Genomic DNA, 21163 nt, shown 5'->3' with positions numbered 1-21163 from the left:
GGGGGTGGGAGGGGGGGAGCTGGTGGCCAAGGGGGAAAGAGAGGGGAGAAGGAGGAATCTATTCCTCAAGGACACGGGGAGAGGAAGAGGTCCGCTCTCTGGGACTCAGCAAGCGATGGAGGCCCAGATGGAGGCTGGAGGCTGTTCACTCGTACCAGCGGGACCTCTTCCTTGACATCAGCTGTCAACCAAAAGGAGCCCCTCTCATGGGGCCAGGAGAGGAGATGCTGTCCCTGAGGCTGGGTTAAGGTCCGAGGAGATCCCGTTCTCGGCGGTTGGGGAGATCTCTGAGCAGCTCCGTGGCATGAGGCTGGGCAGGGGGTCAGAGGGGATCTCTGGGGGGACCCAAAAAACCTGCCCATTTTGGAAGGGAACTGGCTGTTAGGTGGCCCCGGCACCTCCAGCCCCTCGATCATCGGGATGCTGATGGCAGCACGTGCCCCAGGTGCTGGAGGGCAGAGACAGTAGCAGGAAGGAGCCACCCCCCAGGAGCAGCAGGGCAGCAGCTGCAAGAGCACAGGCCACTGACCAGGAGTACTCATATCCCAGCCAAGGGGCTGGGCCTGGCCCGGTCCTGGCCAGCAGCTCGCGGACCCCCTGGCGGAACAGCTCGAGGCTCACCAGCAACAAAAGTCCTGCGGGGAGAGAATAAGAAAAGGGAGCCCAGCGCTCCACTCACTCAGCCGCCCAGGGTCCCGTGCCCCACTCAGCCGCCCAGGCTCCTGGCAGCTGCTTCTGGGGTCCACAATCTCAGAGAGCAACAACCCCTAGAATTACCATTCCCAGCCTGCAGCACCGGCAAGTCAACAAACATTTATAAGCACCTACTGTGTGCAAGGAACTGAGTGGCAAAAACTCCAAGAACTACGACTGCCCTGATACGCTATTGTCCCTCACAATGCGATGCTGTCTCTGACAACTTCCAGCTTGCCACTGGGCTGAATGCTGCAAATGGCCAGCTCTGGGCCAGTCGGGAGTCGGGAGCACAGGGGAACCGGGCAGATATGTGACCGTCCCTACCTGAGAGGCTGAAGAAGACGGCTGCGTGCGTGAGCAGGAACTCGGCGCCTTTGCTGAGGACCATGATGACACAGATGCAGCCGAGGACCGTGATGGCCAGGGCCAGAGTGGCAGTGATGGCGGCGGCTACTCCGAGCTCTAGGAGGGAGGGGAGGGGGTGAAGGAGGGGGGAGGAAAGGGAGGGGAAGGGGATGAAGGAGGAGAGAGCAGGAGAGGGGAGGTGGGGAGGAAGGCACATTAGAGAGAGCTCTTCCCCAGGTAGGCAAGCAGTGGCATTGTAGAAACAGGAGCCCACCCCGACTGCCCCGGCAACTTTAGGGAAGTGACCTTATTTCTCTGGCACTTTCCTCACCTGTAAAATGGGGAGTTTAGAATGGAGTGGAGCCGGGTGCCATTCCCTGAGGCTCCCTCGGGGCCTGCGTCCTGGCCCAGGAGACGGCCGAGGGCTGAGAGCTCCTACCTTTTTTCGTTGTCCTCTGCAGGATCCGGTTGTTCTCCCCCGTGGTGAAGAATCTGAAGTAAGAGCAGTTTGCCTCTGTGGGAAGAAGACACAGATACGTGGGTGATGCTGATCCTGGGGACCCCAAAGTCAGGGAAAGGGAGAGAAGTGGGTGGGAGGACGAAGGAGGATCCGGCTCTCAGCTAGCTGATCCTGGAACAGGCACTGTCCTCCACTTGCTCTTCTGGGAAATGGGCCTCCCTGTGCTACAGTCCAGAGACAAGTGGGTGGAGCTTAAGGGAAGGAGGGAAAGAGTCAGGCTGGCAAAGTCGCCGTCCTTGTACCACAGCTGTGCCCCCAAGGCCCCGGCCTCCCCACTTCCCCACTTCAGTTCAGAGTCTGGACCCTTTTCCCAAGAAGGCCGGTGGCGGCCCCCAGGCCGGAGAGCTGCTGGCGGCCTCTGGGATCTCCGGGACAGCCCGACTCCTGCCTCCTCCATCTCCCACTTTCCTGAGTCTGGTCTTGGGTTTACCAAGAGAAGTCTAGTAAACTGAGTCACAAACGAGGGGCTCCCTGATTGGAAGAAACCTCAGAGAGATCCCACACAGCCCCCTCCCCCTCCCACCCCCCACAGCAGCAGCGTCCACGGGCCTTGCCATCACTCTGATCGCCCCCTCCAGGTCTGGCAGCCCCCCCACCATCACCCTGATGGCCCCCTCCGGTCTGGCAGCCCCCCCCACACTCTGATGGCCCCCTCCGGGTCTGGCAGCCCCCCCCACCATCACCCTGATGGCCCTCTCCGGTCTGGCGCCCCCCCCCACACTCTGATGGCCCCCTCTGGGTCTGGCAGCCCCCCACCATCACCCTGATGGCCCCCTCCGGTCTGGCAGCCTCCCCACACTCTGATGGCCCCCTCCAGGTCTGGCAGCCCCCCACCATCACCCTGGATGGCCCCCTCCGGTCTGGCAGGCCCCCCACCCATCACCCTGATCGCCCCCTCTGGGTCTGGCAGCCCCCCCCACCATCACCCTGATGGCCCCTCCAGGTTCTTGCAGCCCGCCACCCCTCCCTCCGCCAACAAGGGCCTCTGGGTACTTGGAGAACAGCCCCAGGCCCCTCCCCACCCGTGCCCTCCCCTTTCCAGGCTCACATTCTGAGCCCTTCAACTGAGCATCATATTACCCAGATCCAAGGCCCTTCCCCGCCCTGGACCCTCTGGATATTCCCCCAGCAAATATCCTCCACTGTCCCTCCCAAAATTTAAAGAGATCTGGAGAAGAACAGGAGGTGGACTCTCTGCTCATTTCTCCAAAGCCGGGCCCCCCACGGAGCCCAACGCCCCAATAGCGCAGGTGGTCCATCCCTGGGATTTTTGTTTTGAATTGGTAGTTTCCCTGAGATTTTAGATTTTTTTTTTGGTTTACTTTTTTGGCCTTTTTCCAATTAATTTTTTTTTTTGTTTAAGAAAAAAATTATTGGATTTTTTTTGGAGGTTTCAAATTTTTAAGGTTGGAAAGTTCTGGGGGTTTGGTGTTTTGGATGGGATGGCCCCTGTTTTTTTTGAACCGTTTGGGGTTTGGGAGTTTTGGATTTGGATTTGCCCAGTTGATAGAGTTTGGGGTTTTAGTTTTTGGGGGTTTTTGTTTTTTGTTTTTTTGGGCGATTAACTTTTGTTCTTGTTTTTGTTTGGGGTTAGGGGGTTTTGCTTTTTTCCCTTGTTTTTGTTCCCCGTTTGGTTTTCCCTTGTGTTTTTTTCTTTTGTGTTTTTTTTGTGTTTTTTTTCTTTTGTTTTTGTTGTTTTGTGTTTTTTTGTTTTTTTTTTTTGGTTTTTTGTTTTTTAATTTTTTTCTTTGTTTTTTTTTTTTTTTTTTCTATGTTTTTTGTTTTGTTGTTGTGGAGGGGTTTAAAGTGGTTTTTTGTGTTGGGTTTGGTTTTGAAGAGGGGGTTTGTTTTTTCCGGGGTTACTTTGGGGGTATTTTTTGTTTTGGGTGTTTTTTTTAAAGTGGTGTGGTTTGGGGTTTTGCCTTTTAAGTGTTTTGGGGTAGTGCATGTTGGGTGGGGTTTTAAACCTGTTGTTTTTCTGTGTTTTTGGGTTGTTGTAGGGTGTGTGGTTTCGTTTGGCCGGGGGGTGGTTTTTGTTTTGTTTCTTGGGGCTGGTGGGGTATTTTTGCAAGTTTTTTGGGAAATTTTGTTTTTGTTTGGCTTTTCAGGGCTCCTTGTGCCTTTTGGTGTGATTTAAAGGTTTGTTTTGGGGTGTTGTTTTGTGAGTGGGTGGGGGGGTGGCGTGTTTTGTTGGGCGTATTTTTGGTGCCTGGGCTGGGGTGGTGGAGTGGTTTTGGCGGGCCGGAGGGTGTTTAGTGGCATTGGGAGTACGGGTGGGGTTGAGTTTTGGATTTTTGGGGCCTTGGAATTTTTCTTCAGGTTTTGTTTGGGGCGGGTGAGAGTTTTTTTGGGGGGTTTTGTGGGTGGTGTGTTTTGGGGTTGGTTTTGCTGGATTTTTAAGGTTTTTTGCTTTTTTTGCTTAGGTGGGTTTTCTTTGGCTACCTTGTGTTTGGCCGGTTTTTGGAGTGGGAGTTTTTGGGCAATTTTGGTGTTTTGGTTGGGTAGGTATTTTTGGGGGTTGTTTTGGTTTTGTGTTTTTGGTAAAGCGGTGTTTTTTTTGGGAGGGTTTTTTTTGGGTGTTTTGTTTTGGGTGTTTTGGGTATTTTCGTGTTTTTGGGAGGGGGTGTGGTTTGTATTTTTTGTTTTGGCTGAGGGTTGGGGGTTTTAGTGGTTTTTTCGGGTGGTTTGGGCTTGGGGTGGCATTTTTGTGGTTTGGATGTTTGGGTTTTGGGAGGTGAGGGTTTTGGGTTTTTCTTTGGGAGGTGGTGGGTTGTTTTTGGGAAGGGAGCTTGCTTTTTTGTTTTGGAGATTTGGGGTTTTTGAGGGATTGGGTTTTTGGGAGTTTTCTTGTGGTTTCTGGGGGTTCGCCCATTGTCTGTTTTGGTTTTGAGTTTGGGAAAGGGGCATGTTTTGGGAGTTGCTGTTTGGGTGTTTTTTCTGGGGGGTTGGTAGGAGTTTTGCCTTGTTTTTGGGGAGTGATTTTTGCCTTTGGGGCGAAGAGTTTTAGAGTGGGGCCAAGGGGTTTTGGTATTTTACGTTTTGGGCAAGGGTGGCTTTTGTTTTTGGAGCGATTGTTGTTGGGGTTGTTTGGGTTTTGTGTTTTTGGAGTAGGTTTTAGGTGGGTTTTAATTGGCTTTCAGAGGAGCGGCCTTTTCTGAAGTTCTGCCTTTTTGTTTTTTTTTGGGTTTTTGGGTTTTCTGTTTTTTGGGTTTTTGGCTTTTTTGTTTGAGGTTTTGATTTTTTTGCTTTTTTTTTTTTTGGAGGGGTGGTTTTGTGGGGTTTTTGGGGGTTTTTTGTGTTTTTTGCCCGTTTTTTGGGTTTTTAAACGGGTGGGGGTTGGCAGGTTTTTGGGGGGGGTTTTCGTGGAGTGGGCAAGGCAAGTTTTGGTGTGGGTGCTTAACTGCGTGTTTTGTGGTGCCGGTTTACGAATTTTTTGGGGTTTCGGTTATGGGGTTTTGCGGGTGTGGGGGTGATGGGGTGGTTTTGGGTTGGGGTTGTTTTGTTTTGAGGGTTTGGGGGTTTTTCTGGAGTGGAAAATTACAGCTTGGTGGGTGTTTTGCTTGCCTCGTGTTTTTGTGGTTGGGTGGGTTTGGTGGTGGTTTTTCCTTTTGTTTTAAGTGGGAAAGCGGGAGTTTCGGGCTGGGCTTAGTATTTTTTTGGTGTTTGTGGATTGGATAGGGTAAAGGTTTTTGGAGCTTGGTTGTTTTGGGCATGGGGGCCATGTGGTGGGCCGGTACTTGTGGGTGGGTTTGGGAAATGGGTGAGGGAGGGAGGTTGGGGGGAGGGAGTGGAGTTTGGGATGGGTTTCCTGGGGGGGGGTGGGAGGGGGGGAAGTTTGATTTTTCAAGGGGAGGGGAAATGGGGGGGTGCCGTTGGGGGCCAACTGTTTTTTCCAATTTTGCTAGGGAGGGAACCACAGGGTGGGGTTTGCCTTTTGTGTTTGAGTTTGGTTTGGGGAATTGTACCAGGGACTTGGGGGGAGGGAGTGGACCTGGGGAGGTAGGGAGGGAGGGGAGGGGATTTTGTTTTATGTGGGACAAGTGATTGGAAGGCTGGTTTGGAGTTTTTGTGTTTTTTTTTGTTTTCTTTTTAAGTGGGGTTTTTGGTGGTTTTTTTTGGGTTTTGGCTGGGTTGGGGAGAGTGGTAGGTGTTTTTTGGCCGTTTTGGGCAATTTTTGCAGGGTGTGGTGTGGGTGCAGGCAACTTTTACAGAAATATTTGGTTTTTCTGTTCTTGGGCCTGTTGGTTTCGGTTTATTTTATTTTTTCATATTTTTTTTGATTTTTTTGTTGGTTTTTATAGTAATTTTGTTTTTTATTTTTCTATGTTTTTTCTTTTTTTGTTGTTAGGTTGATTTTTCCGGGTTTTGAGAGATCAATGTTTTCGGGATTCCTTTTTCTTTTTATTTTTATAGTATTTATTTTTTTTATGTTTTATTTTCCTTGTATTCTTCCTTTTCTTATTATTTTTATAGTAATTTGCTTTTTGATTTTTTTCATGTTTTATTACTGTTTTGTTTGTTGTTGGATTCTTCCCGGCCCTTAGAAGGTTAGTGTTCTCCTTCTGGATCCCTTGGCCTCTTATTATTTTATATTACTTGCTTTTTGATTTTTCCGTGTTTTTTACCTGCTTTGTTTTGTTTGGTTGACTCTTTCCTGGTTTGGAAGATTCATGTTTTTGGGTTTTCCCTTTGTTTTTAGTTGGCCGTTTTTCCCGGTTTTATTTTTCCGTTTGTGATTGGCGGTTTTGGCGAAGCGCCCGGCAAGGTTGGGATGACGCTTGGTTTTTTGTTTTTTTTCCAGTGTTTTTGGCCTGGATAGAGGATGCTGGTTGTGGGGCGGGTAAATGTTGGGCCGTTTTGTTTTGTTTTGCGGTTTTTAAAGCCCTTTGGGCTTTTTCGGGGTTTTTGGCATTTCTGCCAGTTAAGTTTTCTTTTCGGTTTTTTTTGGGTTGGGGTTTTTGTGTTTTTTGGACGGGAAGATTTTATTTACTTTTGGTTTTTTGGGTAAAGTAAAAAGTAAATTGAAAATATTATGGTTTTTTTGCGTTTTTCTTTGCTTTTCGTTTTTTGTTTTCGGTGGGTTTTGTTGTGTTTTGCGCGGGAGGGGGGGTGGGTGGGCGGGGATTTTGCTTTTTTGTTTGTGGTGGGGAGGCGGCGGCGGTTTTTTGCGTGTTGTTGCCTTTGGTGTTATTGGTTTTTCGTTTTTGGCGGTTTGTTTTGGCGGCCGGTGGTTTTTTGAGGGTGTTGGTGGGGAGTTTTGCCGGGGTTGCTTTTGGAGGGTTTTGTTGGTTTTGGGTGGAGTTTTGCCGGTTAGGTTATTTATTTTTGCTTTTGGGGGGTGTTAGGTTTGAAAGTTTTTGAGGCGTTTTGCTTGGCGTTTGATTTGTTTTGGTTTTGGTTTTTGGTTTTCCGGTTTGGGCTTTTCCGGGGTGTTTGAAAGGGCGTTTACGCGTTTTGGAGGGTTTTGCTTTGGGGTGGATGGAGATGTTTGTGGAGGGGAAGTTTTCGGGAGTGTTTTTAGGGGCGAGGGGTTTTTAGGGGAGTTGGGAGGGTAAAGGGTGGTGGTAGTGGGGCGGTAGGGTAGGCGGAGGGATGGGATGGGGTTTTTCCGGGCGTTTTCGCGCGCGGTTTTTGCCGTTGGGGGGAGTAGGTTTTGCCGGATTGGGAAAGGGGTTTTTGCGGTTTCTGGAGTGGGGCGTTTACGGCGGTGCTGGCCAAGGTTTTGGGATGAAGGAGGTTTTTGGTGAAGGGATTAAAGCGTATGGTAATGGTTTTTTTCTTTCCGTTGTTTAAGGGTTTCGGGTTTTTTCGCGAGGGAAACCGCTGGGATGGTTGGAAGTTTTTGCGGTGGGGCGAGGGAGGGGAGTGGTGCGGAAGGGGGGGGTGCGGGCGGGGGGGAAAAGGGTGGGGTGGGGGGGAGTGGGGTGGGTGGTGGGTGGGAGGGTGGGGGGAGGGTGGGAGTGGGGTGGGGTGGGTGGTGGGGTGGGGTGGAAAGGGTGGCGGGGAGGGAAAGGGGGGGGGTGGTGGGGGGGTTTATTTTGGGGAGGGGGGGGTGGGGGGGGTTTTAAATGGCAGGGGGTGGTGGGTGGCGGGGGGTGGGGCGGGGCGGGGGGGGGGGGGTGGGTGGGGGGGGGCGGGGGGGGGGGGGGGGAGGGGGGAGCGGGGGGGGCGGTTGGGGGCGGGGGGGGGGGGGGGGGGAAGGGGGGAGGGGGGGGAAGGGGGAGGGGGGGAAGGGGAAGGGGGGGAGGGAAAGGGGAGGGGGGGGATGGGGGGGGCAAAGGGTTTAAAGTTTTGTTTTTGTTTTGTTTTTGTTTTTGAGGTTTTGTTTTTGTTTTTTCAATTTTTCTTTCGGGGAGTTTTTTCTAAGTTTTGTTTTTTCTTATTAGTTTTTCTTTTTTTTTTTTTGTGGTTTTCTGTTTTGTTTTCTTTTTCAAATTTTCCTCTTTTTTTAAAGTTGTTGAATTTTTCTTTTTGGATTTAGTTTTTCCTTTTTCTAAGATATTTTTCTTGGTTTTCTTTCTTTCTTTCTAAGTTTTCTTTTTCTGGTTCCTTTTCTAAATTTCCTTCCTTTTTCTCCTTGAGTTTCCTTTTTCCTTCCTTTTGTCCTGGCCCCTTCCTGAGCCCTTTCCCCTTCCAAGCCCCGCCCCTTCATGGAAGCCCTGCCTCTCCCAAGCCCCGCCCCTTCTAAGCCCCTCCCCCTCCCTAAATTCTTGCCCAGCCTCCGTTTGCGGTCCCTCTCCCGGGGCTAAATCCCCGCCTCTGTCCCAGCTCCTGCCTAACAGCCCCCTTCTTGCCTAAGCCTCCCTGTCGGCCTCTCTCTGAAACTCCAGGACCTTCTGAGCTCTTCTCCCTGAGATCCCGATTCTGCCCTTGACTAGGGATGACCTTGAGTGAGGCCCCGCCCTCGCTAGGCTTCCCACATCCTCGCTCTGTGAAACGGGGCGGGGTCATCCCGAGACTCTAGGCCCCTCCCCTCCGCGCTGTTGCGGGCCCCGCCCCGTGCCCCCTCCTCGGCCCTCACCAGCGGCTACAAAGAGAATGCCGGCCCCCAGGATGATGTTCCTCTTGGACTTGTAGACTCGAGAGGCAGCCACACACACGCCCCCCAGCAGCAGGAGGATGGCGCTGAGAATGGGGAAGATGCTGGATGCTCGGACCACACCTGGCAGAGGACCAGGACCAGGTCACTCGCAGCCCTCCCCCCTGCCCCCAAGGCCCGGGACCGACTGCTCAGATTCGAGATCAACTCGGAGTAAGAAGGAGCCAATCAGAAGGGAGGCCTCGACATCCCAAAGACAGCGGCCAATCCCGGCCCCGGATTCCCAGGCTGGCTGAGCAGAATACTCCATCGTCCCCGAGCTCGGTTCCCCGGGAGAGTCCTCCCAGCCAATCAAAAGCCAGGGGATCCCAGCCAATGGGTTTCAAAGATGAGCATCCGAGGCTCCACCCCCTAGGATGGGGGGGGGCAAGTCCCAATTCCCAGCCCCCACTTACGGAGTAGGTACTCTGCACTGTCATGGTCGTAATCTGTGTCTTCTGGGAAGTGATTAATCTTCACACAGACACCCCGCTTCAGTCCTGGGGAGAGGGGAGATGGAGATTAGCGGGGGGGGGAGGGGAAGGGGGACTGGCCCCCTCTGCATCGCCGACCATCCCCTCTCCCCTCTCCTTCCCTCGGGTGGGGGACTCGGTTCTGGCCTCTTGCAAAGGGGAGCCCACTGACCCACCTCCTTCCCTGTCTCAGAAGAGGCTGGAGTCCCAGAGACAGGAAGGAGAAACGTGGGAGTGGGCAGAGCGGGAGAGGAGGGGGGAGGCGGTTACCTTAGGGGTGTCCACGTCCTTGCATCAGAAAACGCTCAAGTTGGAAGGCTCCGGAGAGATCCCCCCACCCCCATCTCTCAGAGGGCGATTCTGGGGTTGAAAGGAAGGGGAAAGACTCAAGGTCTTCCACCCAGTTTCCCCACTAAGTGGGAGGCTCCCAACACGGGCTCTCCAGGGGTCTGGGAGACTAAGCTCCCAGGGTTTCAGTCTGACTGACCTCTTGTCTTTCTGTCTGTCTCTTTCTGTGTGTGTGTCTGTCTGACTGATCTCTGTCTCTGTGTCTGTCTGTCTGTCTCTTTGTCTCAGAGAATGGGACTAACTCTAGGTTGGGGGTGGGGAGCCCACCACCCCATATGGCTTTAAGCAAGTCGGGTTCCCTCCCTTGACCTCCATTTTTGTCCCTGTAAAGTGACAGTGGGAGGTGAGGGAAGCAGGAAGGAGTTCCCATCCAAAGTTCTACAATGGCTACAATATGCTGGGAGGATGGATGAAAAGGGGCAATGAGGCAGAAGGAAGAGGGGGAGAAAAGAGCAAGACGAGGGAGCCAGAAGCAGAGAGAAAGCAGAGAAGGGGCAGAGAGAGAAACAACGCCCGGACTCTGGAGCAAGGAGCAAGGAAGGAGCAGACCCTTCCCACTTCCCAGAAAAGAGGGGGAGAGAGAAGAGTAGTGTAAAGCTCTGAGTCCTTAGGAGCCTTGTGTCCCACCACCACCACATCCCCTCACTTAGCATCCTGCCTGGCACATAGTAGGCATTTAAAGGCTGGCTCTTTCTTTTCTGACCTTGGGAGGGAGCTCTTAAGGAGACTCAGTCATCAAGCTTTTATTAAGTACCTACTGTGTACCATTCACTGTGCTAAGTGCTGGGAGTATAAAAGGATGGGGGCGGGGGGGGGGAGCCCTTGTTCTCAGCTCATAGTTTTGGCATTGAAGAGGATGACCATAAAAGGATGGGAGGAAACCCCTGTTCTCAGCTCAAAGCTTTGGAGTTGAAGGGGATGACCACGTCCTCTACCTTATGAAGGGAAGAATGGAACATGGGAGAGGAAGAAGCAAGAAGGGAAAGAACCCATGAAAACACAACAGCCAGCATGTGTCTTGGGTCAAACAAATTCCCATTTAACAGAGGTGGAAACCGAGGCTCAGAAAGGACAGGAAAAGGAGACACCCATGCTTAGAGGGCATAGAACACCAGGCCTGGAGATGGGAAAATCTGGGTTCAAACCCAGCCTCGGACACTTCCTAGACGTGTGACTCTGGACAAGTGGCCTTGCCTTTCTGCCCGTTTCCTCTCCTGTAAAACGGGGATAAATAGCACCTCTCTCAGGGTTAGAATCAAATGAGATAGTAACTGTCAAGGGCTTAGCTCGGACACTGGCACACAGTGGGTACCATATAACTGCTTATTCCTTCCCTTTTCCTCCCCAGGCAATGAACAGCGCCAGAGAATTCCAGAGAATCGGAGCCAGCCCGGAGAGCTCAGAGACCCCTGAGGGGGAGCCAGCACTCCTCCCGCCCCGGAAGGGAGACGGGATGGCCAGGGAGGGGGTCCGAGAAACGGAGAAAAGGGCAGGGATGGCCGTTAACCGGAGAGATCAGAGCTGGAAGGGAAGCGGGACCCTCCCACTTCACAGAAGGAGGAGCAGAGGCTCCAGGGGCCCCAGCCCGGCGGGTGGGCGGGCCCTGGGAGGAGGAGGCCCGGCCAGGACTCACACCCCTGGGAAGAGGACCCCTGGCCCGGACTCGCCGGCCAGCCCTGGCAGGAGGGCGCTGTACCTTCCAGGCAGCAGATCCTCCAGAGGCCCGAGTGGGTCAGCCCCCCAGGGTCCCTCTTCTCCGCCACCCCGCCGGGCCCTCGGGCCGGGGGGTCCTCGGAGGCAGAGGCGCTCAGGTTGGTGGTGTTGCAGATGAAGGCCCTGGTGTAGAGCCAGTAGTCGGTGCTGATGGCGATGGTCATGAGGCCGAAGGCGGCGAAGGCACCAACCGTGGTCAGCAGCACCTGGACGCCCTTCTCACACCACAGGCCCCGAGCCTCTGTCCAGCGCTTCAGGGACTCCAGTCTGAAGGCTGGCAGCCGGGGGGCCGCCGGCCACCACCGGGGCAGCGGGGGAGGGGCCGTGCCTGCGGCGGGGGTTGGGCAGGCTCAGGCAGACAGGGACCCCCGGGGGGCTGGCGCCGGCAGCGAAGAGGCAGGCGGGCGGGCGAGCACGGGGTCAGCGGGCTGCCATGGTCAGCGGCTATCGAGAGAGGAGGACAGGGATTAGGGCGCTCCCACCCCCCAGGTCCTCCCAGAGGCCAGGACTCCTCCCCCTGCTCCGGGGGGCGGGCTCCGGGCCCAGCAGCCTTCCCTGCTGCTTGCCCAATATTTATCCCCCATTGTGCTCCAGTCAAACCCAATGCCCCAGAGGATCTTGGCCCCCTCCCTCTGCACACATCTGGGATTTACCACCTGGGTTAAACCCCGCCCCCTCCCCTTCGGTCCCCCGATTTCCCATTTTAAGCCCCAAATTTGCGTTTAGAAGGTATAATGGGAAAGGGATTCCCTCCCTGTCCGGGCCCCAAATGCCTTTTATTATGTATTTTGTGACGGTGGGTTTAATTGGGTTTTTGGTGATTTGAACCCAAAGCTAAGTTTTTTCCGTTTATTTTTGTAGCCCTTCCGGTTTGGTTAAAGAATTAGGGGTGAAGGGATTTGAAATTTTAGAATTGCCCATTTTGGTGGGGAAATTGGCCGGAGGGAAATTTAAATGTTTTTCCGCCATTGCTAAGCCCGGGGAAAAGGCGAATGGGGTTAGGGGGGAAAAAGGGGGGGGGAAAGGGGATGCCCAAGGTTTTGTTTTGTAAATAAATTAGTGCAGGTAGGTTTAAAAAGTTTTAAATAGTTTTGGATTTTCCTGAGGGGTTTTTTTTATTTTTTCGGTGGTTTTTGCATGGGAAATGGGTTGGCGTTTGTGGGGAGTTTTTCCCATTCCGCCCGGTTCCCCCCATCGCATGTTTAATTTTTTGAAGCCTTGCCCCAGGATTCTCGGGGAAAGGTGCGGGGTATAAGTTTGTTTTTGGAAAGTTTTTTTGTTTTTGTTTTTATTGAAAGAAGTTTTTCTAAAATTTTTGGTGGGTTTTTTAGGGATTTTGAGGGGTTTTTTTTTTGGGAAAAAGGGGATTTAAAGTTTTTTGGGGTTTTAGAAGTGGGGGATAAATGTTTTAGATTTGTTTGTGGGGGAGGGGGGGAAAGAGGGATGTGGAAACGGGGTGGAGGGAAAAGGGATTTTGTTTTTTATTTAATTTTTGTTTTTTTATGGAAACCGATTTTGACTTTGGGAATTTGATACAAAATAGTTTATTTTCAAAAAAAGGTTGGGGAGGGGAGTTTAAAGATGGGGGAAAAAAAAGGGAGGGATTTTAGAATTTGAGGTTTTTTGGGGGGTTTGGGGGGGAAAGAAGAAAGGTGATGGAAAGGATTTTCAACGGGGGGGGAAGATGGGGGAAAATTTGATAGGGGAGGGGGATGATGGAAAGATTTTTGGGGGGAAAGGGGCAAATTTTATTTAACCTTTTCGATAGAGAAGGGGGGAGAAGAGAAGGGGGATTTGTAAAGGTTTTTTCCTGTTTTTTTAGAGCGTATTTTTTTTGGATTTTTTTCCCCCTTTCTTTTTCCTGTTTTAAAGAAATGGATTTTGTTTTTACAAGTTTCCTTAAAGCTTTTTTCCCCTTTTGTTTAAAACTTTGGGAAAATTGGGAAAAAAAAATTTTGACTTTTTTTAAAGGGAAGAAAGAGGAAAGGGAAGGAAGAAGAAAATTTTGTTTTGGGTATGGTGGGAATTGGGTTGGGTTAAGGGGAGAAACAAAGTTTGGGAAGGGTTTAATTTTTCCTTGTTTTTCCCCCCGGGTTATGGGTTTTTTGGGGGATTTTAAAACAGAAGCCCAGGGTGGGATAAGGGTGAAAGTTTTTTTTCCTTCCAAAGGGGGGGAGGGGAGGTGGACCCTGGAAGGGGTTTTAAGAAAATTTTTACCTTTTTTAAAAACCACCTTTTTTCTTAGGAAATTTTGGGTTTTCAACTTTTTTTGTTCTTTGGGAGGGGGTTTTTTTGTTTTACCCGGGGTTTGGATGGAGGGTGGTTTAGGTGGGGGCGGACCCTTGGAACTCCCCGTGGGGAAGTGGCCAAGGTCACGAGAGAGGGGAGAAGGGGGCACAAGCCCCCCTCCCCCATCTCTAACTTCCCCTGTAGCAACATCCCTCCTTCCCTTCCTCCACCTCCTCCTGTCCCCATGGCAACCGGATTCAGGCCTCAACCGGAAACAGAGTGGGGGCCCTTTAAAAGGAGGACCCCCCCTTCCATCTCCCTCTCCCCTCCCCCAGCCGCTGCTCCAAACCCTCTCCTCATCCTCTTGAATCCAGGAGCAGAGAATGGATCTGGGGGATCCTTCCCCGACCACCGCAGGACCCCCAGACTCAGCAGGAAAGAAGGAAGAGAAGCAGGGGGGAGGAGGAAGGGAGGGATGTCGCTCTTAAAGTGACCCAGCTTAGCTCGGCTCGCTACTGGGGTCCTGTGCTTCACGGGGAGCCAGGTCTCACTGGAGAGCCCTGTGGCCATCAGGCGCCCAGAGGAGGGGGGCTCTGGGACCTCCCCCCGCCCTCCGGGTCCCAGAGCGTGCCGGCAGCCCCCTGCTGTCTCACTGGGCTTAGTGGGAGGTGAGAGGAGTGATGGGGCTTCGAAAGCAGCACAGTCCCAGGATGGGAGAACCAGTAGAGAAGCTTTGTGCGTGCTCAGCTCAGCCTTCTCCTTCTCCAAAGGGGGAAACTGAGGCAAAAGGGTGAGTGGGATGAGACCCTCTAGGGAATATGAGAGTATCATGGAAAAAACAATTAAAGAAGGACCTTGGAAAGTATGAAATCCAAGCCTTTCTTTTTCAGATGGAGAAACTGAGGCACCGTTTATCAATAAACCTTCATTTATTGTTCATTTATGTGACTCTGTGAGATGAGACTCTGGGGTGCTTTGCCATGTCCATCTCCAGTGTGGCCCCTTTAGAGGGATGGAGCGACTTGCCCAGGGCTGAATTTGAATTCAGATCTTCCTGACTCCCGGGAAGAGGCCGTTCTATCCCCTGCACTGCCCAGCTGCCCTCGACATTTATCAAATGCCTAAGATGCCCCCGCCCGATGCCGAGTCTGGCAAAACGCAAAGTCAGTGCCCGCCTTCCGGACCTTCCAAGGAGAAAAGCCCCATAGGAAGCGTCCAGTCCCGGAATACAAGCCCAGAAGGGAAGCCCACAAGCCTTTTCTGTCGTTTTATGGATGCTCCTCGGCCCAGGGGCAACGCAGGGGAGGGAGTCAGCTCCTGGAGCACAGCCAGGGAGGGGCAAAGAGGAGATAAAAAGGGAGGGCTTAGAGGAAAAACATCTCCCGGTGGTCCAGTAGAGGAGACCCAAGCATTGTACTTGCAGCCTCAGAGAGGCCGACTCGCTCAGGTGAAAGGCAGAGGCCAGGACGGCCAGGCTGTTCCCCCAGAGAACCCCATCCCTCAAATACCCCATCCCCCCAGAGAGCCCCATCCCCCCAGATACCCCATTCCCCAGAGAGCCCCATCCCCCAGAGAGCCCCATCCCCCAGATATTCCATTCCCCAGAGAGCCCCATCCCCCCAGAGAGCCCCATCCCCCAGATACTCCATTCCCCAGAGAGCCCCATCCCCCAGAGCCCTTTAAATGGCAGCCCAATTCCTTCAGTTTCCAGAGGGGGAAACTGAGGTGTGGAGAGGAGGGTCGGCTAGACCTTCCCCAAGCGCAGGCAGGCGGTTCCATCCCGACTCACTCCCGCCCGGTCCGCCAGGCAGACACCCAGTGTTTGAAATAGAGTTTATTGAAGTTTCTGTTGGTATTTACATATGATACATAGTAAGTAACAGAGTCACCCCCCACCCTAACCCTGGCCCACTCGGGCCCCCCCCCCCCCAAGCCTCATTAAAAACCCGCTGCATAACGGCGGGTTAACTGATGCCCTGCCCCGCTTCCCTCCCTCCCCCCCCCAAAGATGCAGACTAAAAGCCCTGGCCCCCCACCGGGGGCCGTCTGGTTCATAGTACATAACTTTGCCCCCTCCGGGCCCCTGCCCCCACCCCGGCGGCCCCAGAGCGCAGACCCCCGAAGAGGGGCTGACGTCTGGAGCCCAGCACGGAGCAGGGGCGGAGGTGCCGAGGAGGCAGAGGCGGAAGACTCGGAGGTTTGGGGGGCCATTCGGCCCCGCTACTGCCCCTGCCTTGGGGGAGAGGAGCGAGGAGGGAGGGGACCCAGGCGTCGGGGTCAGCCTGGCGGCCTCCTTCTCTCCCCATCCCAGGGGGGCCTCTGGTGTGGAAGAGAAAGAAAGGTGGAAGAAAAAGAGAGACAAAGATTCCAGTAACATAAGGGAGGGACAGACCTGGGGGGGGGGAGAAGGGGGGCCAGGTGGCCCAGGGTCAAGGGGAATGAGAAGGTCAAGGTTAGCAACCCGCCCCTCCCAACTCCTGAGTGGGTAGGGGGGGGGGGGGAAGGGGAGGGGCCGCCGGGGAAGAAGTGCCTATAGCTGGATGGACCCGGGAAAAATGAGGGTCAGAGCGTTGGGGGAGAAAAGACCCTTAGGCTTGAAGATGGCCCGCAGTCTGGTTCTATGAGGAGCTGCCTGACATTGAAGATACCCAAGAAACGGGATGGGGGGGGGGGTCGCGGGAGCGGAGGAGGGGGGACTTGAGAAGGGGAGGAGACTAAGGGAAGGAAAAGGACCAAAGGGGACGGGCTTCGGAGAAGGGCAAGGAACTGGGAAGAAGGGGAAAGGCTGAGGAGAAAGGACGGGGCCCAAGCGGGGAGTAGAAGGGAGGGTCTCGGGAAAGTGGAGGAGAAGGGGCGGGGGCGGGGGGGGGGGCGCGCGGCGCAGCCCCTCAGCAGGGCGAGGTGGAGATGTGCATGTGGTCCGGGTACTTGATGGCGGGAGGGTAGTTCTGTGTCATCTGGATCGAGACGTCGCTGGAGATGTCCGAGGGGCTGCGGCCCCGACGCCAGGCCTCGGGCTGGAGGAACTGGCCCGAGTAATCGGAGCAGTCGCTGAGCCTGGGCCTGTAGAAGGCCGGGTGAGGCCGGTACATCTCTTCCTCCGCATAGCGTTTGGTGAACAGATAGACGGACATCACGCCGGCCCCCTGTGGGGACCCGCGATCCGGGACTCAGGCCCCCCAGCTTCTCTCCCCAAACCCCTCCCCCCAGATCTAGCCCCGCCCCCTCGGAAACCCAGAGACCCTCCCAAAACTCATTCCCCCTCACCAACTCTAGCCCCGCCCCCTCGGAGACCCAAGGACCCCTCCCAAAACTCATTCTCCCTCACCAACTCTAGCCCCGCCCCCTCGGAGACCCAAGGACCCCTCCCAAAACCCATTCCCCCTCACCAACTCTAGCCCCGCCCCCTCGGAGACCCAAGGACCCCTCCCAAAACTCATTCCCCCTCACCAACTCTAGGTTCACCCCCTCGGGGGTCTCAACGCTCTCTCCCCAAACCCCTCCCCCCCCAGCTCTACTGCCCCCTAGAGGACCCAGGATCCTCTCCCAAAACCCATTCCCCCTCCCCGACTCTAGAACCGAACCTTCCAGAGATCCAGGGACCCCTCCCCTCCCTAAGTTCTAGTCCCGCCCCTTCGGGGATTCCTAGGTTCTCTTAAAATCCATTTCTTTCCCCAACTCTAGCCTCTCCCCTTTGGGGACCTAGGATTCTCTCTCAAAACCCATCCCCTTCCCCAACTCTAGCCCCGCCCCTCGGAGACCCAGAATCCCCTCCCAAAACCCTTTCCCTCCTCCCCAGCTCCAGTCCCTCTCGGAACCCCAGGGTCTCCTCCAAACCCTTTCCTGCCTCTCCGGCTTAGGGCGCCAGATATGCAATATGGGGGGGGGGGTCGGGAAAAGGGCTTCCAGGCCACCAGAAATCCCAGCTTCCAGCCCCTTCCCACCTCTTTCAGCAGGAAGGAGGAGGCCGCAAAGGCAAAGGACCAGCCGTAGCGATAGTGGAAGTACTGCTCCGAACCGCTGGGCCGATTCATGACCTCGTCATTGATGCTGGAGATATAGAGGACTAGGCCCACCACGAGAGAGAGGCCTGCCCCGGAAGGAGGAGGCTGCTCAGCAGGCTGTCCCAGAGGCGGCTCCCGGAGGCAGCCCCGATGGGTCCCCCCACCTCCCCAGGGCCCTGGTGGGCACCTGGCAACAGCCACCCCCATTTGCCTCAGCGTCAGGGTACCCCCTCTCCTGGGAAGGGGGCTCTTTCCACCCTCCTCCCTCCCCGACACACCCAGACACACACTCCCCCTTGGCATAAGGCTTAAGGCTCCCCCTCCCCTTATCTCCCCTACTCTGCCCCTCCAGCACTGGGTTGGAAAGAGGGAGGGGAGCTCAGGAGAGATTCCTCCAATGATAGAATTGGACAGACATCTTAGAGATACCTTGGCCAGGGGTTCTAAATCTTGTGTATGAGTGTGTGTGTGTGAGTGTGTATGTGTGTGCGTGATTGTGTGTGTATGTGTGAATGTGATCGTGTGTGTGGATGTGATTGTGTGTGAGTGTGATTGGTGTGTGCATGATTGTGTGTGTATGTTTATGAATGTGATTGTGTGTGTGATTGTGTGTGTGAGAGAGATGGACCCTCTGGCTGTCTGGCAAGTCCACAGACTCTTTCTGAGAATCAAGTTTTTAAATAATTGAAGGAAATACTAAATTTCAGTTAGAGTTTAGGAAAAATAGAAATATCTTTTTTTTCCCATCCAGGTTCATGGATTCCCTGAAAGTCTCTATGAGCCTTGAATCTTGTTCTGGCCGCTCCCTTTCCTTGGCGTGAAGTCCAAAGAAACAAGGGACTTCTCCTAGATCCCACGGGGAGCTTAAGCTCCCCAAAACCAAGCAGACAGAGGAGGGTCCCCAGGAGCCTTTCCCGGAAGGCCTCCCCCATCTGGTCTTCCCCCACCTTAATTTTGCAGCGAGGGATGCTGAAGACCAGAAGGGACCCGGAAGGCTCCGGGACCCACGGCCAGCGCCACTGGCGCCGCTGAGCCTGGTCTTCGCTTTCCAGAGCCGAAAGAGGGGTCCTCCCGCAGCCAGTCCGGGGTCGGGCGCAGGCTCGGAGGCTGGCCTCTCCCGGAGGCCTTACAGCCGTCGCGGGACCCTGGAGGGGCCCAGAGAGATGCCCGGGGGCAGAGCGGGCGCCCGGCACTCACCGGAGAGGATGAAGAAGATGCCGGACACGAAAGCCAGTATGGTCCTCTGAGGGCGGATGTGGCCAATGTTGCTGATGACGAAAGCCGTGAAGACCAGGAAAAGACTCACCATGGGGAAGGGGGTGGCGGTGCGGACAGTCTCTAGGGGAACAGGGGGGAGGGGCGGGGGTGAGCCTGGCAGCCTGCCAGCCCGAGCCCCGCCCCTCGGCCCACGAGCCCCTCCCCCGCCCCTCCACAAAGCTCCCCCCTCACTCAGGATGTTCTCGGTGTTCTCGGTCACCAGGTTAATCTCGGGCTCGAGGAAATATTCCGAGGCCACGCAGCGACCCTTCTCCCGGCCTGCGGGGAAGGAGCGAGCGGTCAAATTCGGCCAGTGTGACGGGCGCCCGCTCCGAGCTCTCGGGGCCGCGGGCAAAGGCCGGGGGAGGAGCGGCTTCGAGGAAGGCTCCGCGGGCCCGGGCGGGGGAGGGGGCGGAGGAGAACTGGGGCACCCGGGGGCACCAACGGAGGGGGGAACACCGTAGTGAGGGGCGGGGGGAGAACCACAAGGGGAGCCGGAGAAGGGATGAGGGCAACGTCCCTAAAGGCCTGGGGATGGGGGGTGAGTCGCCAGAAGGGGAGGGTCTCCGGGGTCCCCGAGAAGCGGGGACTGGGGGAAGGTCCTGTCAGGTTCCGGAGGGGGAGGGGCTGGGCTGGCAGCGGCCCCACCCACCCCCGATCCCTGAGGGGCCGGGCGCCGGGGTCCCCGAGGGGGCGGGCCCGGAGCTGAGGGAGGGCGGCGGGGTCCCGCTACCTGCAAAGAAGCAGACCCTCCAGAGGCCAGCGTGCAGCGCCATCTTGACCTCGGTGCTCTGATTCTGGGGCAACACTGTGCCCTCCTCCATGTAGAGCCAGTAGTCGGTGCTGACCGCGATGCCAACCAGGAGGAGGCCGCAGGCGCCGAACACGCTGCTCAGCAAGGTCAGCGCGCGGCTGCTGCACGAGCTCATGGCGGCGGCGGCCGCGGGCGGGAGGCGCGCGGGGCCTGCGGAGACGGGCGGCTAAGGACGGAGAGCAGGAGCGGGATGTGGGTTGAGAACGCGTCAGTTCAAGGCGGCCTGCTCTCCTGCGCCTCCCAGCCCTGAGGCTCTCCTGCCGGGCCTGGGCAGCTGCCACCTGACCCCGCCCTGCTGCGGCGCCGCCCCCCGCAGGGCTCCACTTCCTCCCGGGAGCTGGAGTCATGATTTAGCCTTCTGGCCTGGAGCTGCTGTCCCTTCTAGGATGGTGGTGTCCTGCCCGAGGCCCGTCCGGTCCCGGGTGAATAGGAGCCAGGTGTCCGCCCCCGCCCCTCCACTCTTCGCCTCCGCCTGGAGATCTGGCCTGCCTCGTGCCTCCGGAATTCGGTCGGCCCCGGCTCAGCCCCCAGCCGCATCCCCTCCGGGACCCGGCTCCTCAACCCCTTACTCATTCCAGGCCCTGACTAATGGACCCAAGCCATCCTCTAGTCTTTCCCGTCGGGACTTGTACGGCCACTTGCCTCCTGAAGCCTGACCTCAAACCCCATGCCCCGGCTGACGGGCTGCCTCCCCCTCCCCCATCTAAATGCTCGGGACCCAAGAGTTCTGCTCCCTCCTCCTGGCCCTCTCTGCCACCTCGCGATTCCAGGTGTCCTGGGGATCCTGCTTCCTGACCCCGGGCTCTCTCCATCCATCAGCGTCACCGCTGACCTCTCAAATACAAACATCCCAGGCTCCCCAGCCCCGTTAGTATCTCCTGGCTCGGAAAGCTGGTCTCACTCGCTCAACGCTGGCGGTCGCTCAGCCTGGCCTGCAGCCGCATGTCTGGCCTCACATGGCCTCCCTGACCGCCCAAGTTGCTCCCGGCCCCGAGTGTTCTGGGCCCTGCCCCCTGGGCTTTCTTTCTTCTCCTGCCTCCTGCCTGGCTCCGGCCCTCAGCTCCTGCCTGGCCCTGCCTGCCTCCTTCCGTCCTCCTCCTCCCTCCCTCACTCCTCGTCGGACGGAGACGGGAGCAGGGAGCCCAGGTCTCTCATTGGCTGCCGAGGAGGAGGGGAGGGAAGCAGGGAGGACGCAGAGGATGGGGATGGAGAGAGACTGAGACACTGACACAGAGACAGACAGGGACGGGGACAAAGAGACCTAGCCAGAGAGCCGGGGAGAAGGACGCCGAGAGAAACGGGATTCCAAGCGATGGAGGGATACGGGAGGTGTGCGGAGGGGCGGAGAGAGGAGGGAGCCAGCCAGGGGCAGTGCGGACAGACAGGGAGCCCCGGCCAGAGCCAGGCTGAGAGAGGGGGGCGCGGGTTCCGGGCGAGAAGCCGAGAGACAAGAGACGAGAAGGAAATGCAGAGACAGAGACGCTCACAGGACAGAGATACGGGGAGAGAGGGGCCGAGCCAGGCACACGCAGAGGCAGCGGACGGAGCAGCAAAAAAGCAGGCCGGGGACGGCGGGCCAGGCCTGCAGGGGCCGGGGCGGGGGGCGCTGGGTGGACGGAGCCGAGGCCGGGCCGGGTCCTGCAGCCTTCACAGAGCCTGAGTGAGCCCCCCCACCCCCCTCCCGCC

General features: G+C 55.8%; 3 protein-coding genes across 3 annotated transcripts; all 3 read right to left on the bottom strand.

The window, feature by feature from the left end:
* Nucleotides 1-381: 381 nt before the first annotated feature.
* Nucleotides 382-1958, bottom strand: CACNG6 (calcium voltage-gated channel auxiliary subunit gamma 6). The gene is made up of 4 exons (XM_031961771.1): nucleotides 1700-1958; nucleotides 1481-1594; nucleotides 1021-1158; nucleotides 382-635 (listed from the first exon to the last, which is right to left on the bottom strand). Exons 1-4 carry the CDS (start codon nucleotides 1956-1958, stop codon nucleotides 382-384), a joined length of 765 nt encoding a protein of 254 aa, XP_031817631.1.
* A 6550-nt stretch (nucleotides 1959-8508) lies between these two features.
* Nucleotides 8509-15708, bottom strand: CACNG8 (calcium voltage-gated channel auxiliary subunit gamma 8). Its single transcript, XM_031961770.1, has 5 exons — nucleotides 15496-15708; nucleotides 13954-14179; nucleotides 11157-11522; nucleotides 9056-9139; nucleotides 8509-8723 (listed from the first exon to the last, which is right to left on the bottom strand). The coding sequence occupies exons 1-5, from the start codon at nucleotides 15706-15708 to the stop codon at nucleotides 8509-8511; spliced, it is 1104 nt and encodes a 367-aa protein (XP_031817630.1).
* CACNG7 (calcium voltage-gated channel auxiliary subunit gamma 7) lies at nucleotides 15438-19638 on the bottom strand. The gene is made up of 5 exons (XM_031963461.1): nucleotides 19397-19638; nucleotides 18856-18942; nucleotides 18604-18744; nucleotides 17347-17492; nucleotides 15438-16548 (listed from the first exon to the last, which is right to left on the bottom strand). The coding sequence occupies exons 1-5, from the start codon at nucleotides 19590-19592 to the stop codon at nucleotides 16291-16293; spliced, it is 828 nt and encodes a 275-aa protein (XP_031819321.1). The 5' UTR covers nucleotides 19593-19638; the 3' UTR covers nucleotides 15438-16290.
* Nucleotides 19639-21163: the final 1525 nt, after the last annotated feature.

The sequence above is a fragment of the Sarcophilus harrisii genome, chromosome 3 (genome assembly GCF_902635505.1).
Source record: "Sarcophilus harrisii chromosome 3, mSarHar1.11, whole genome shotgun sequence".
Classification (NCBI taxonomy): Eukaryota; Metazoa; Chordata; class Mammalia; order Dasyuromorphia; family Dasyuridae; genus Sarcophilus; species Sarcophilus harrisii.
The sequence above is the reverse complement of the archived record's forward strand: the minus strand, read 5'-3'. Positions and strand labels throughout refer to the sequence as shown.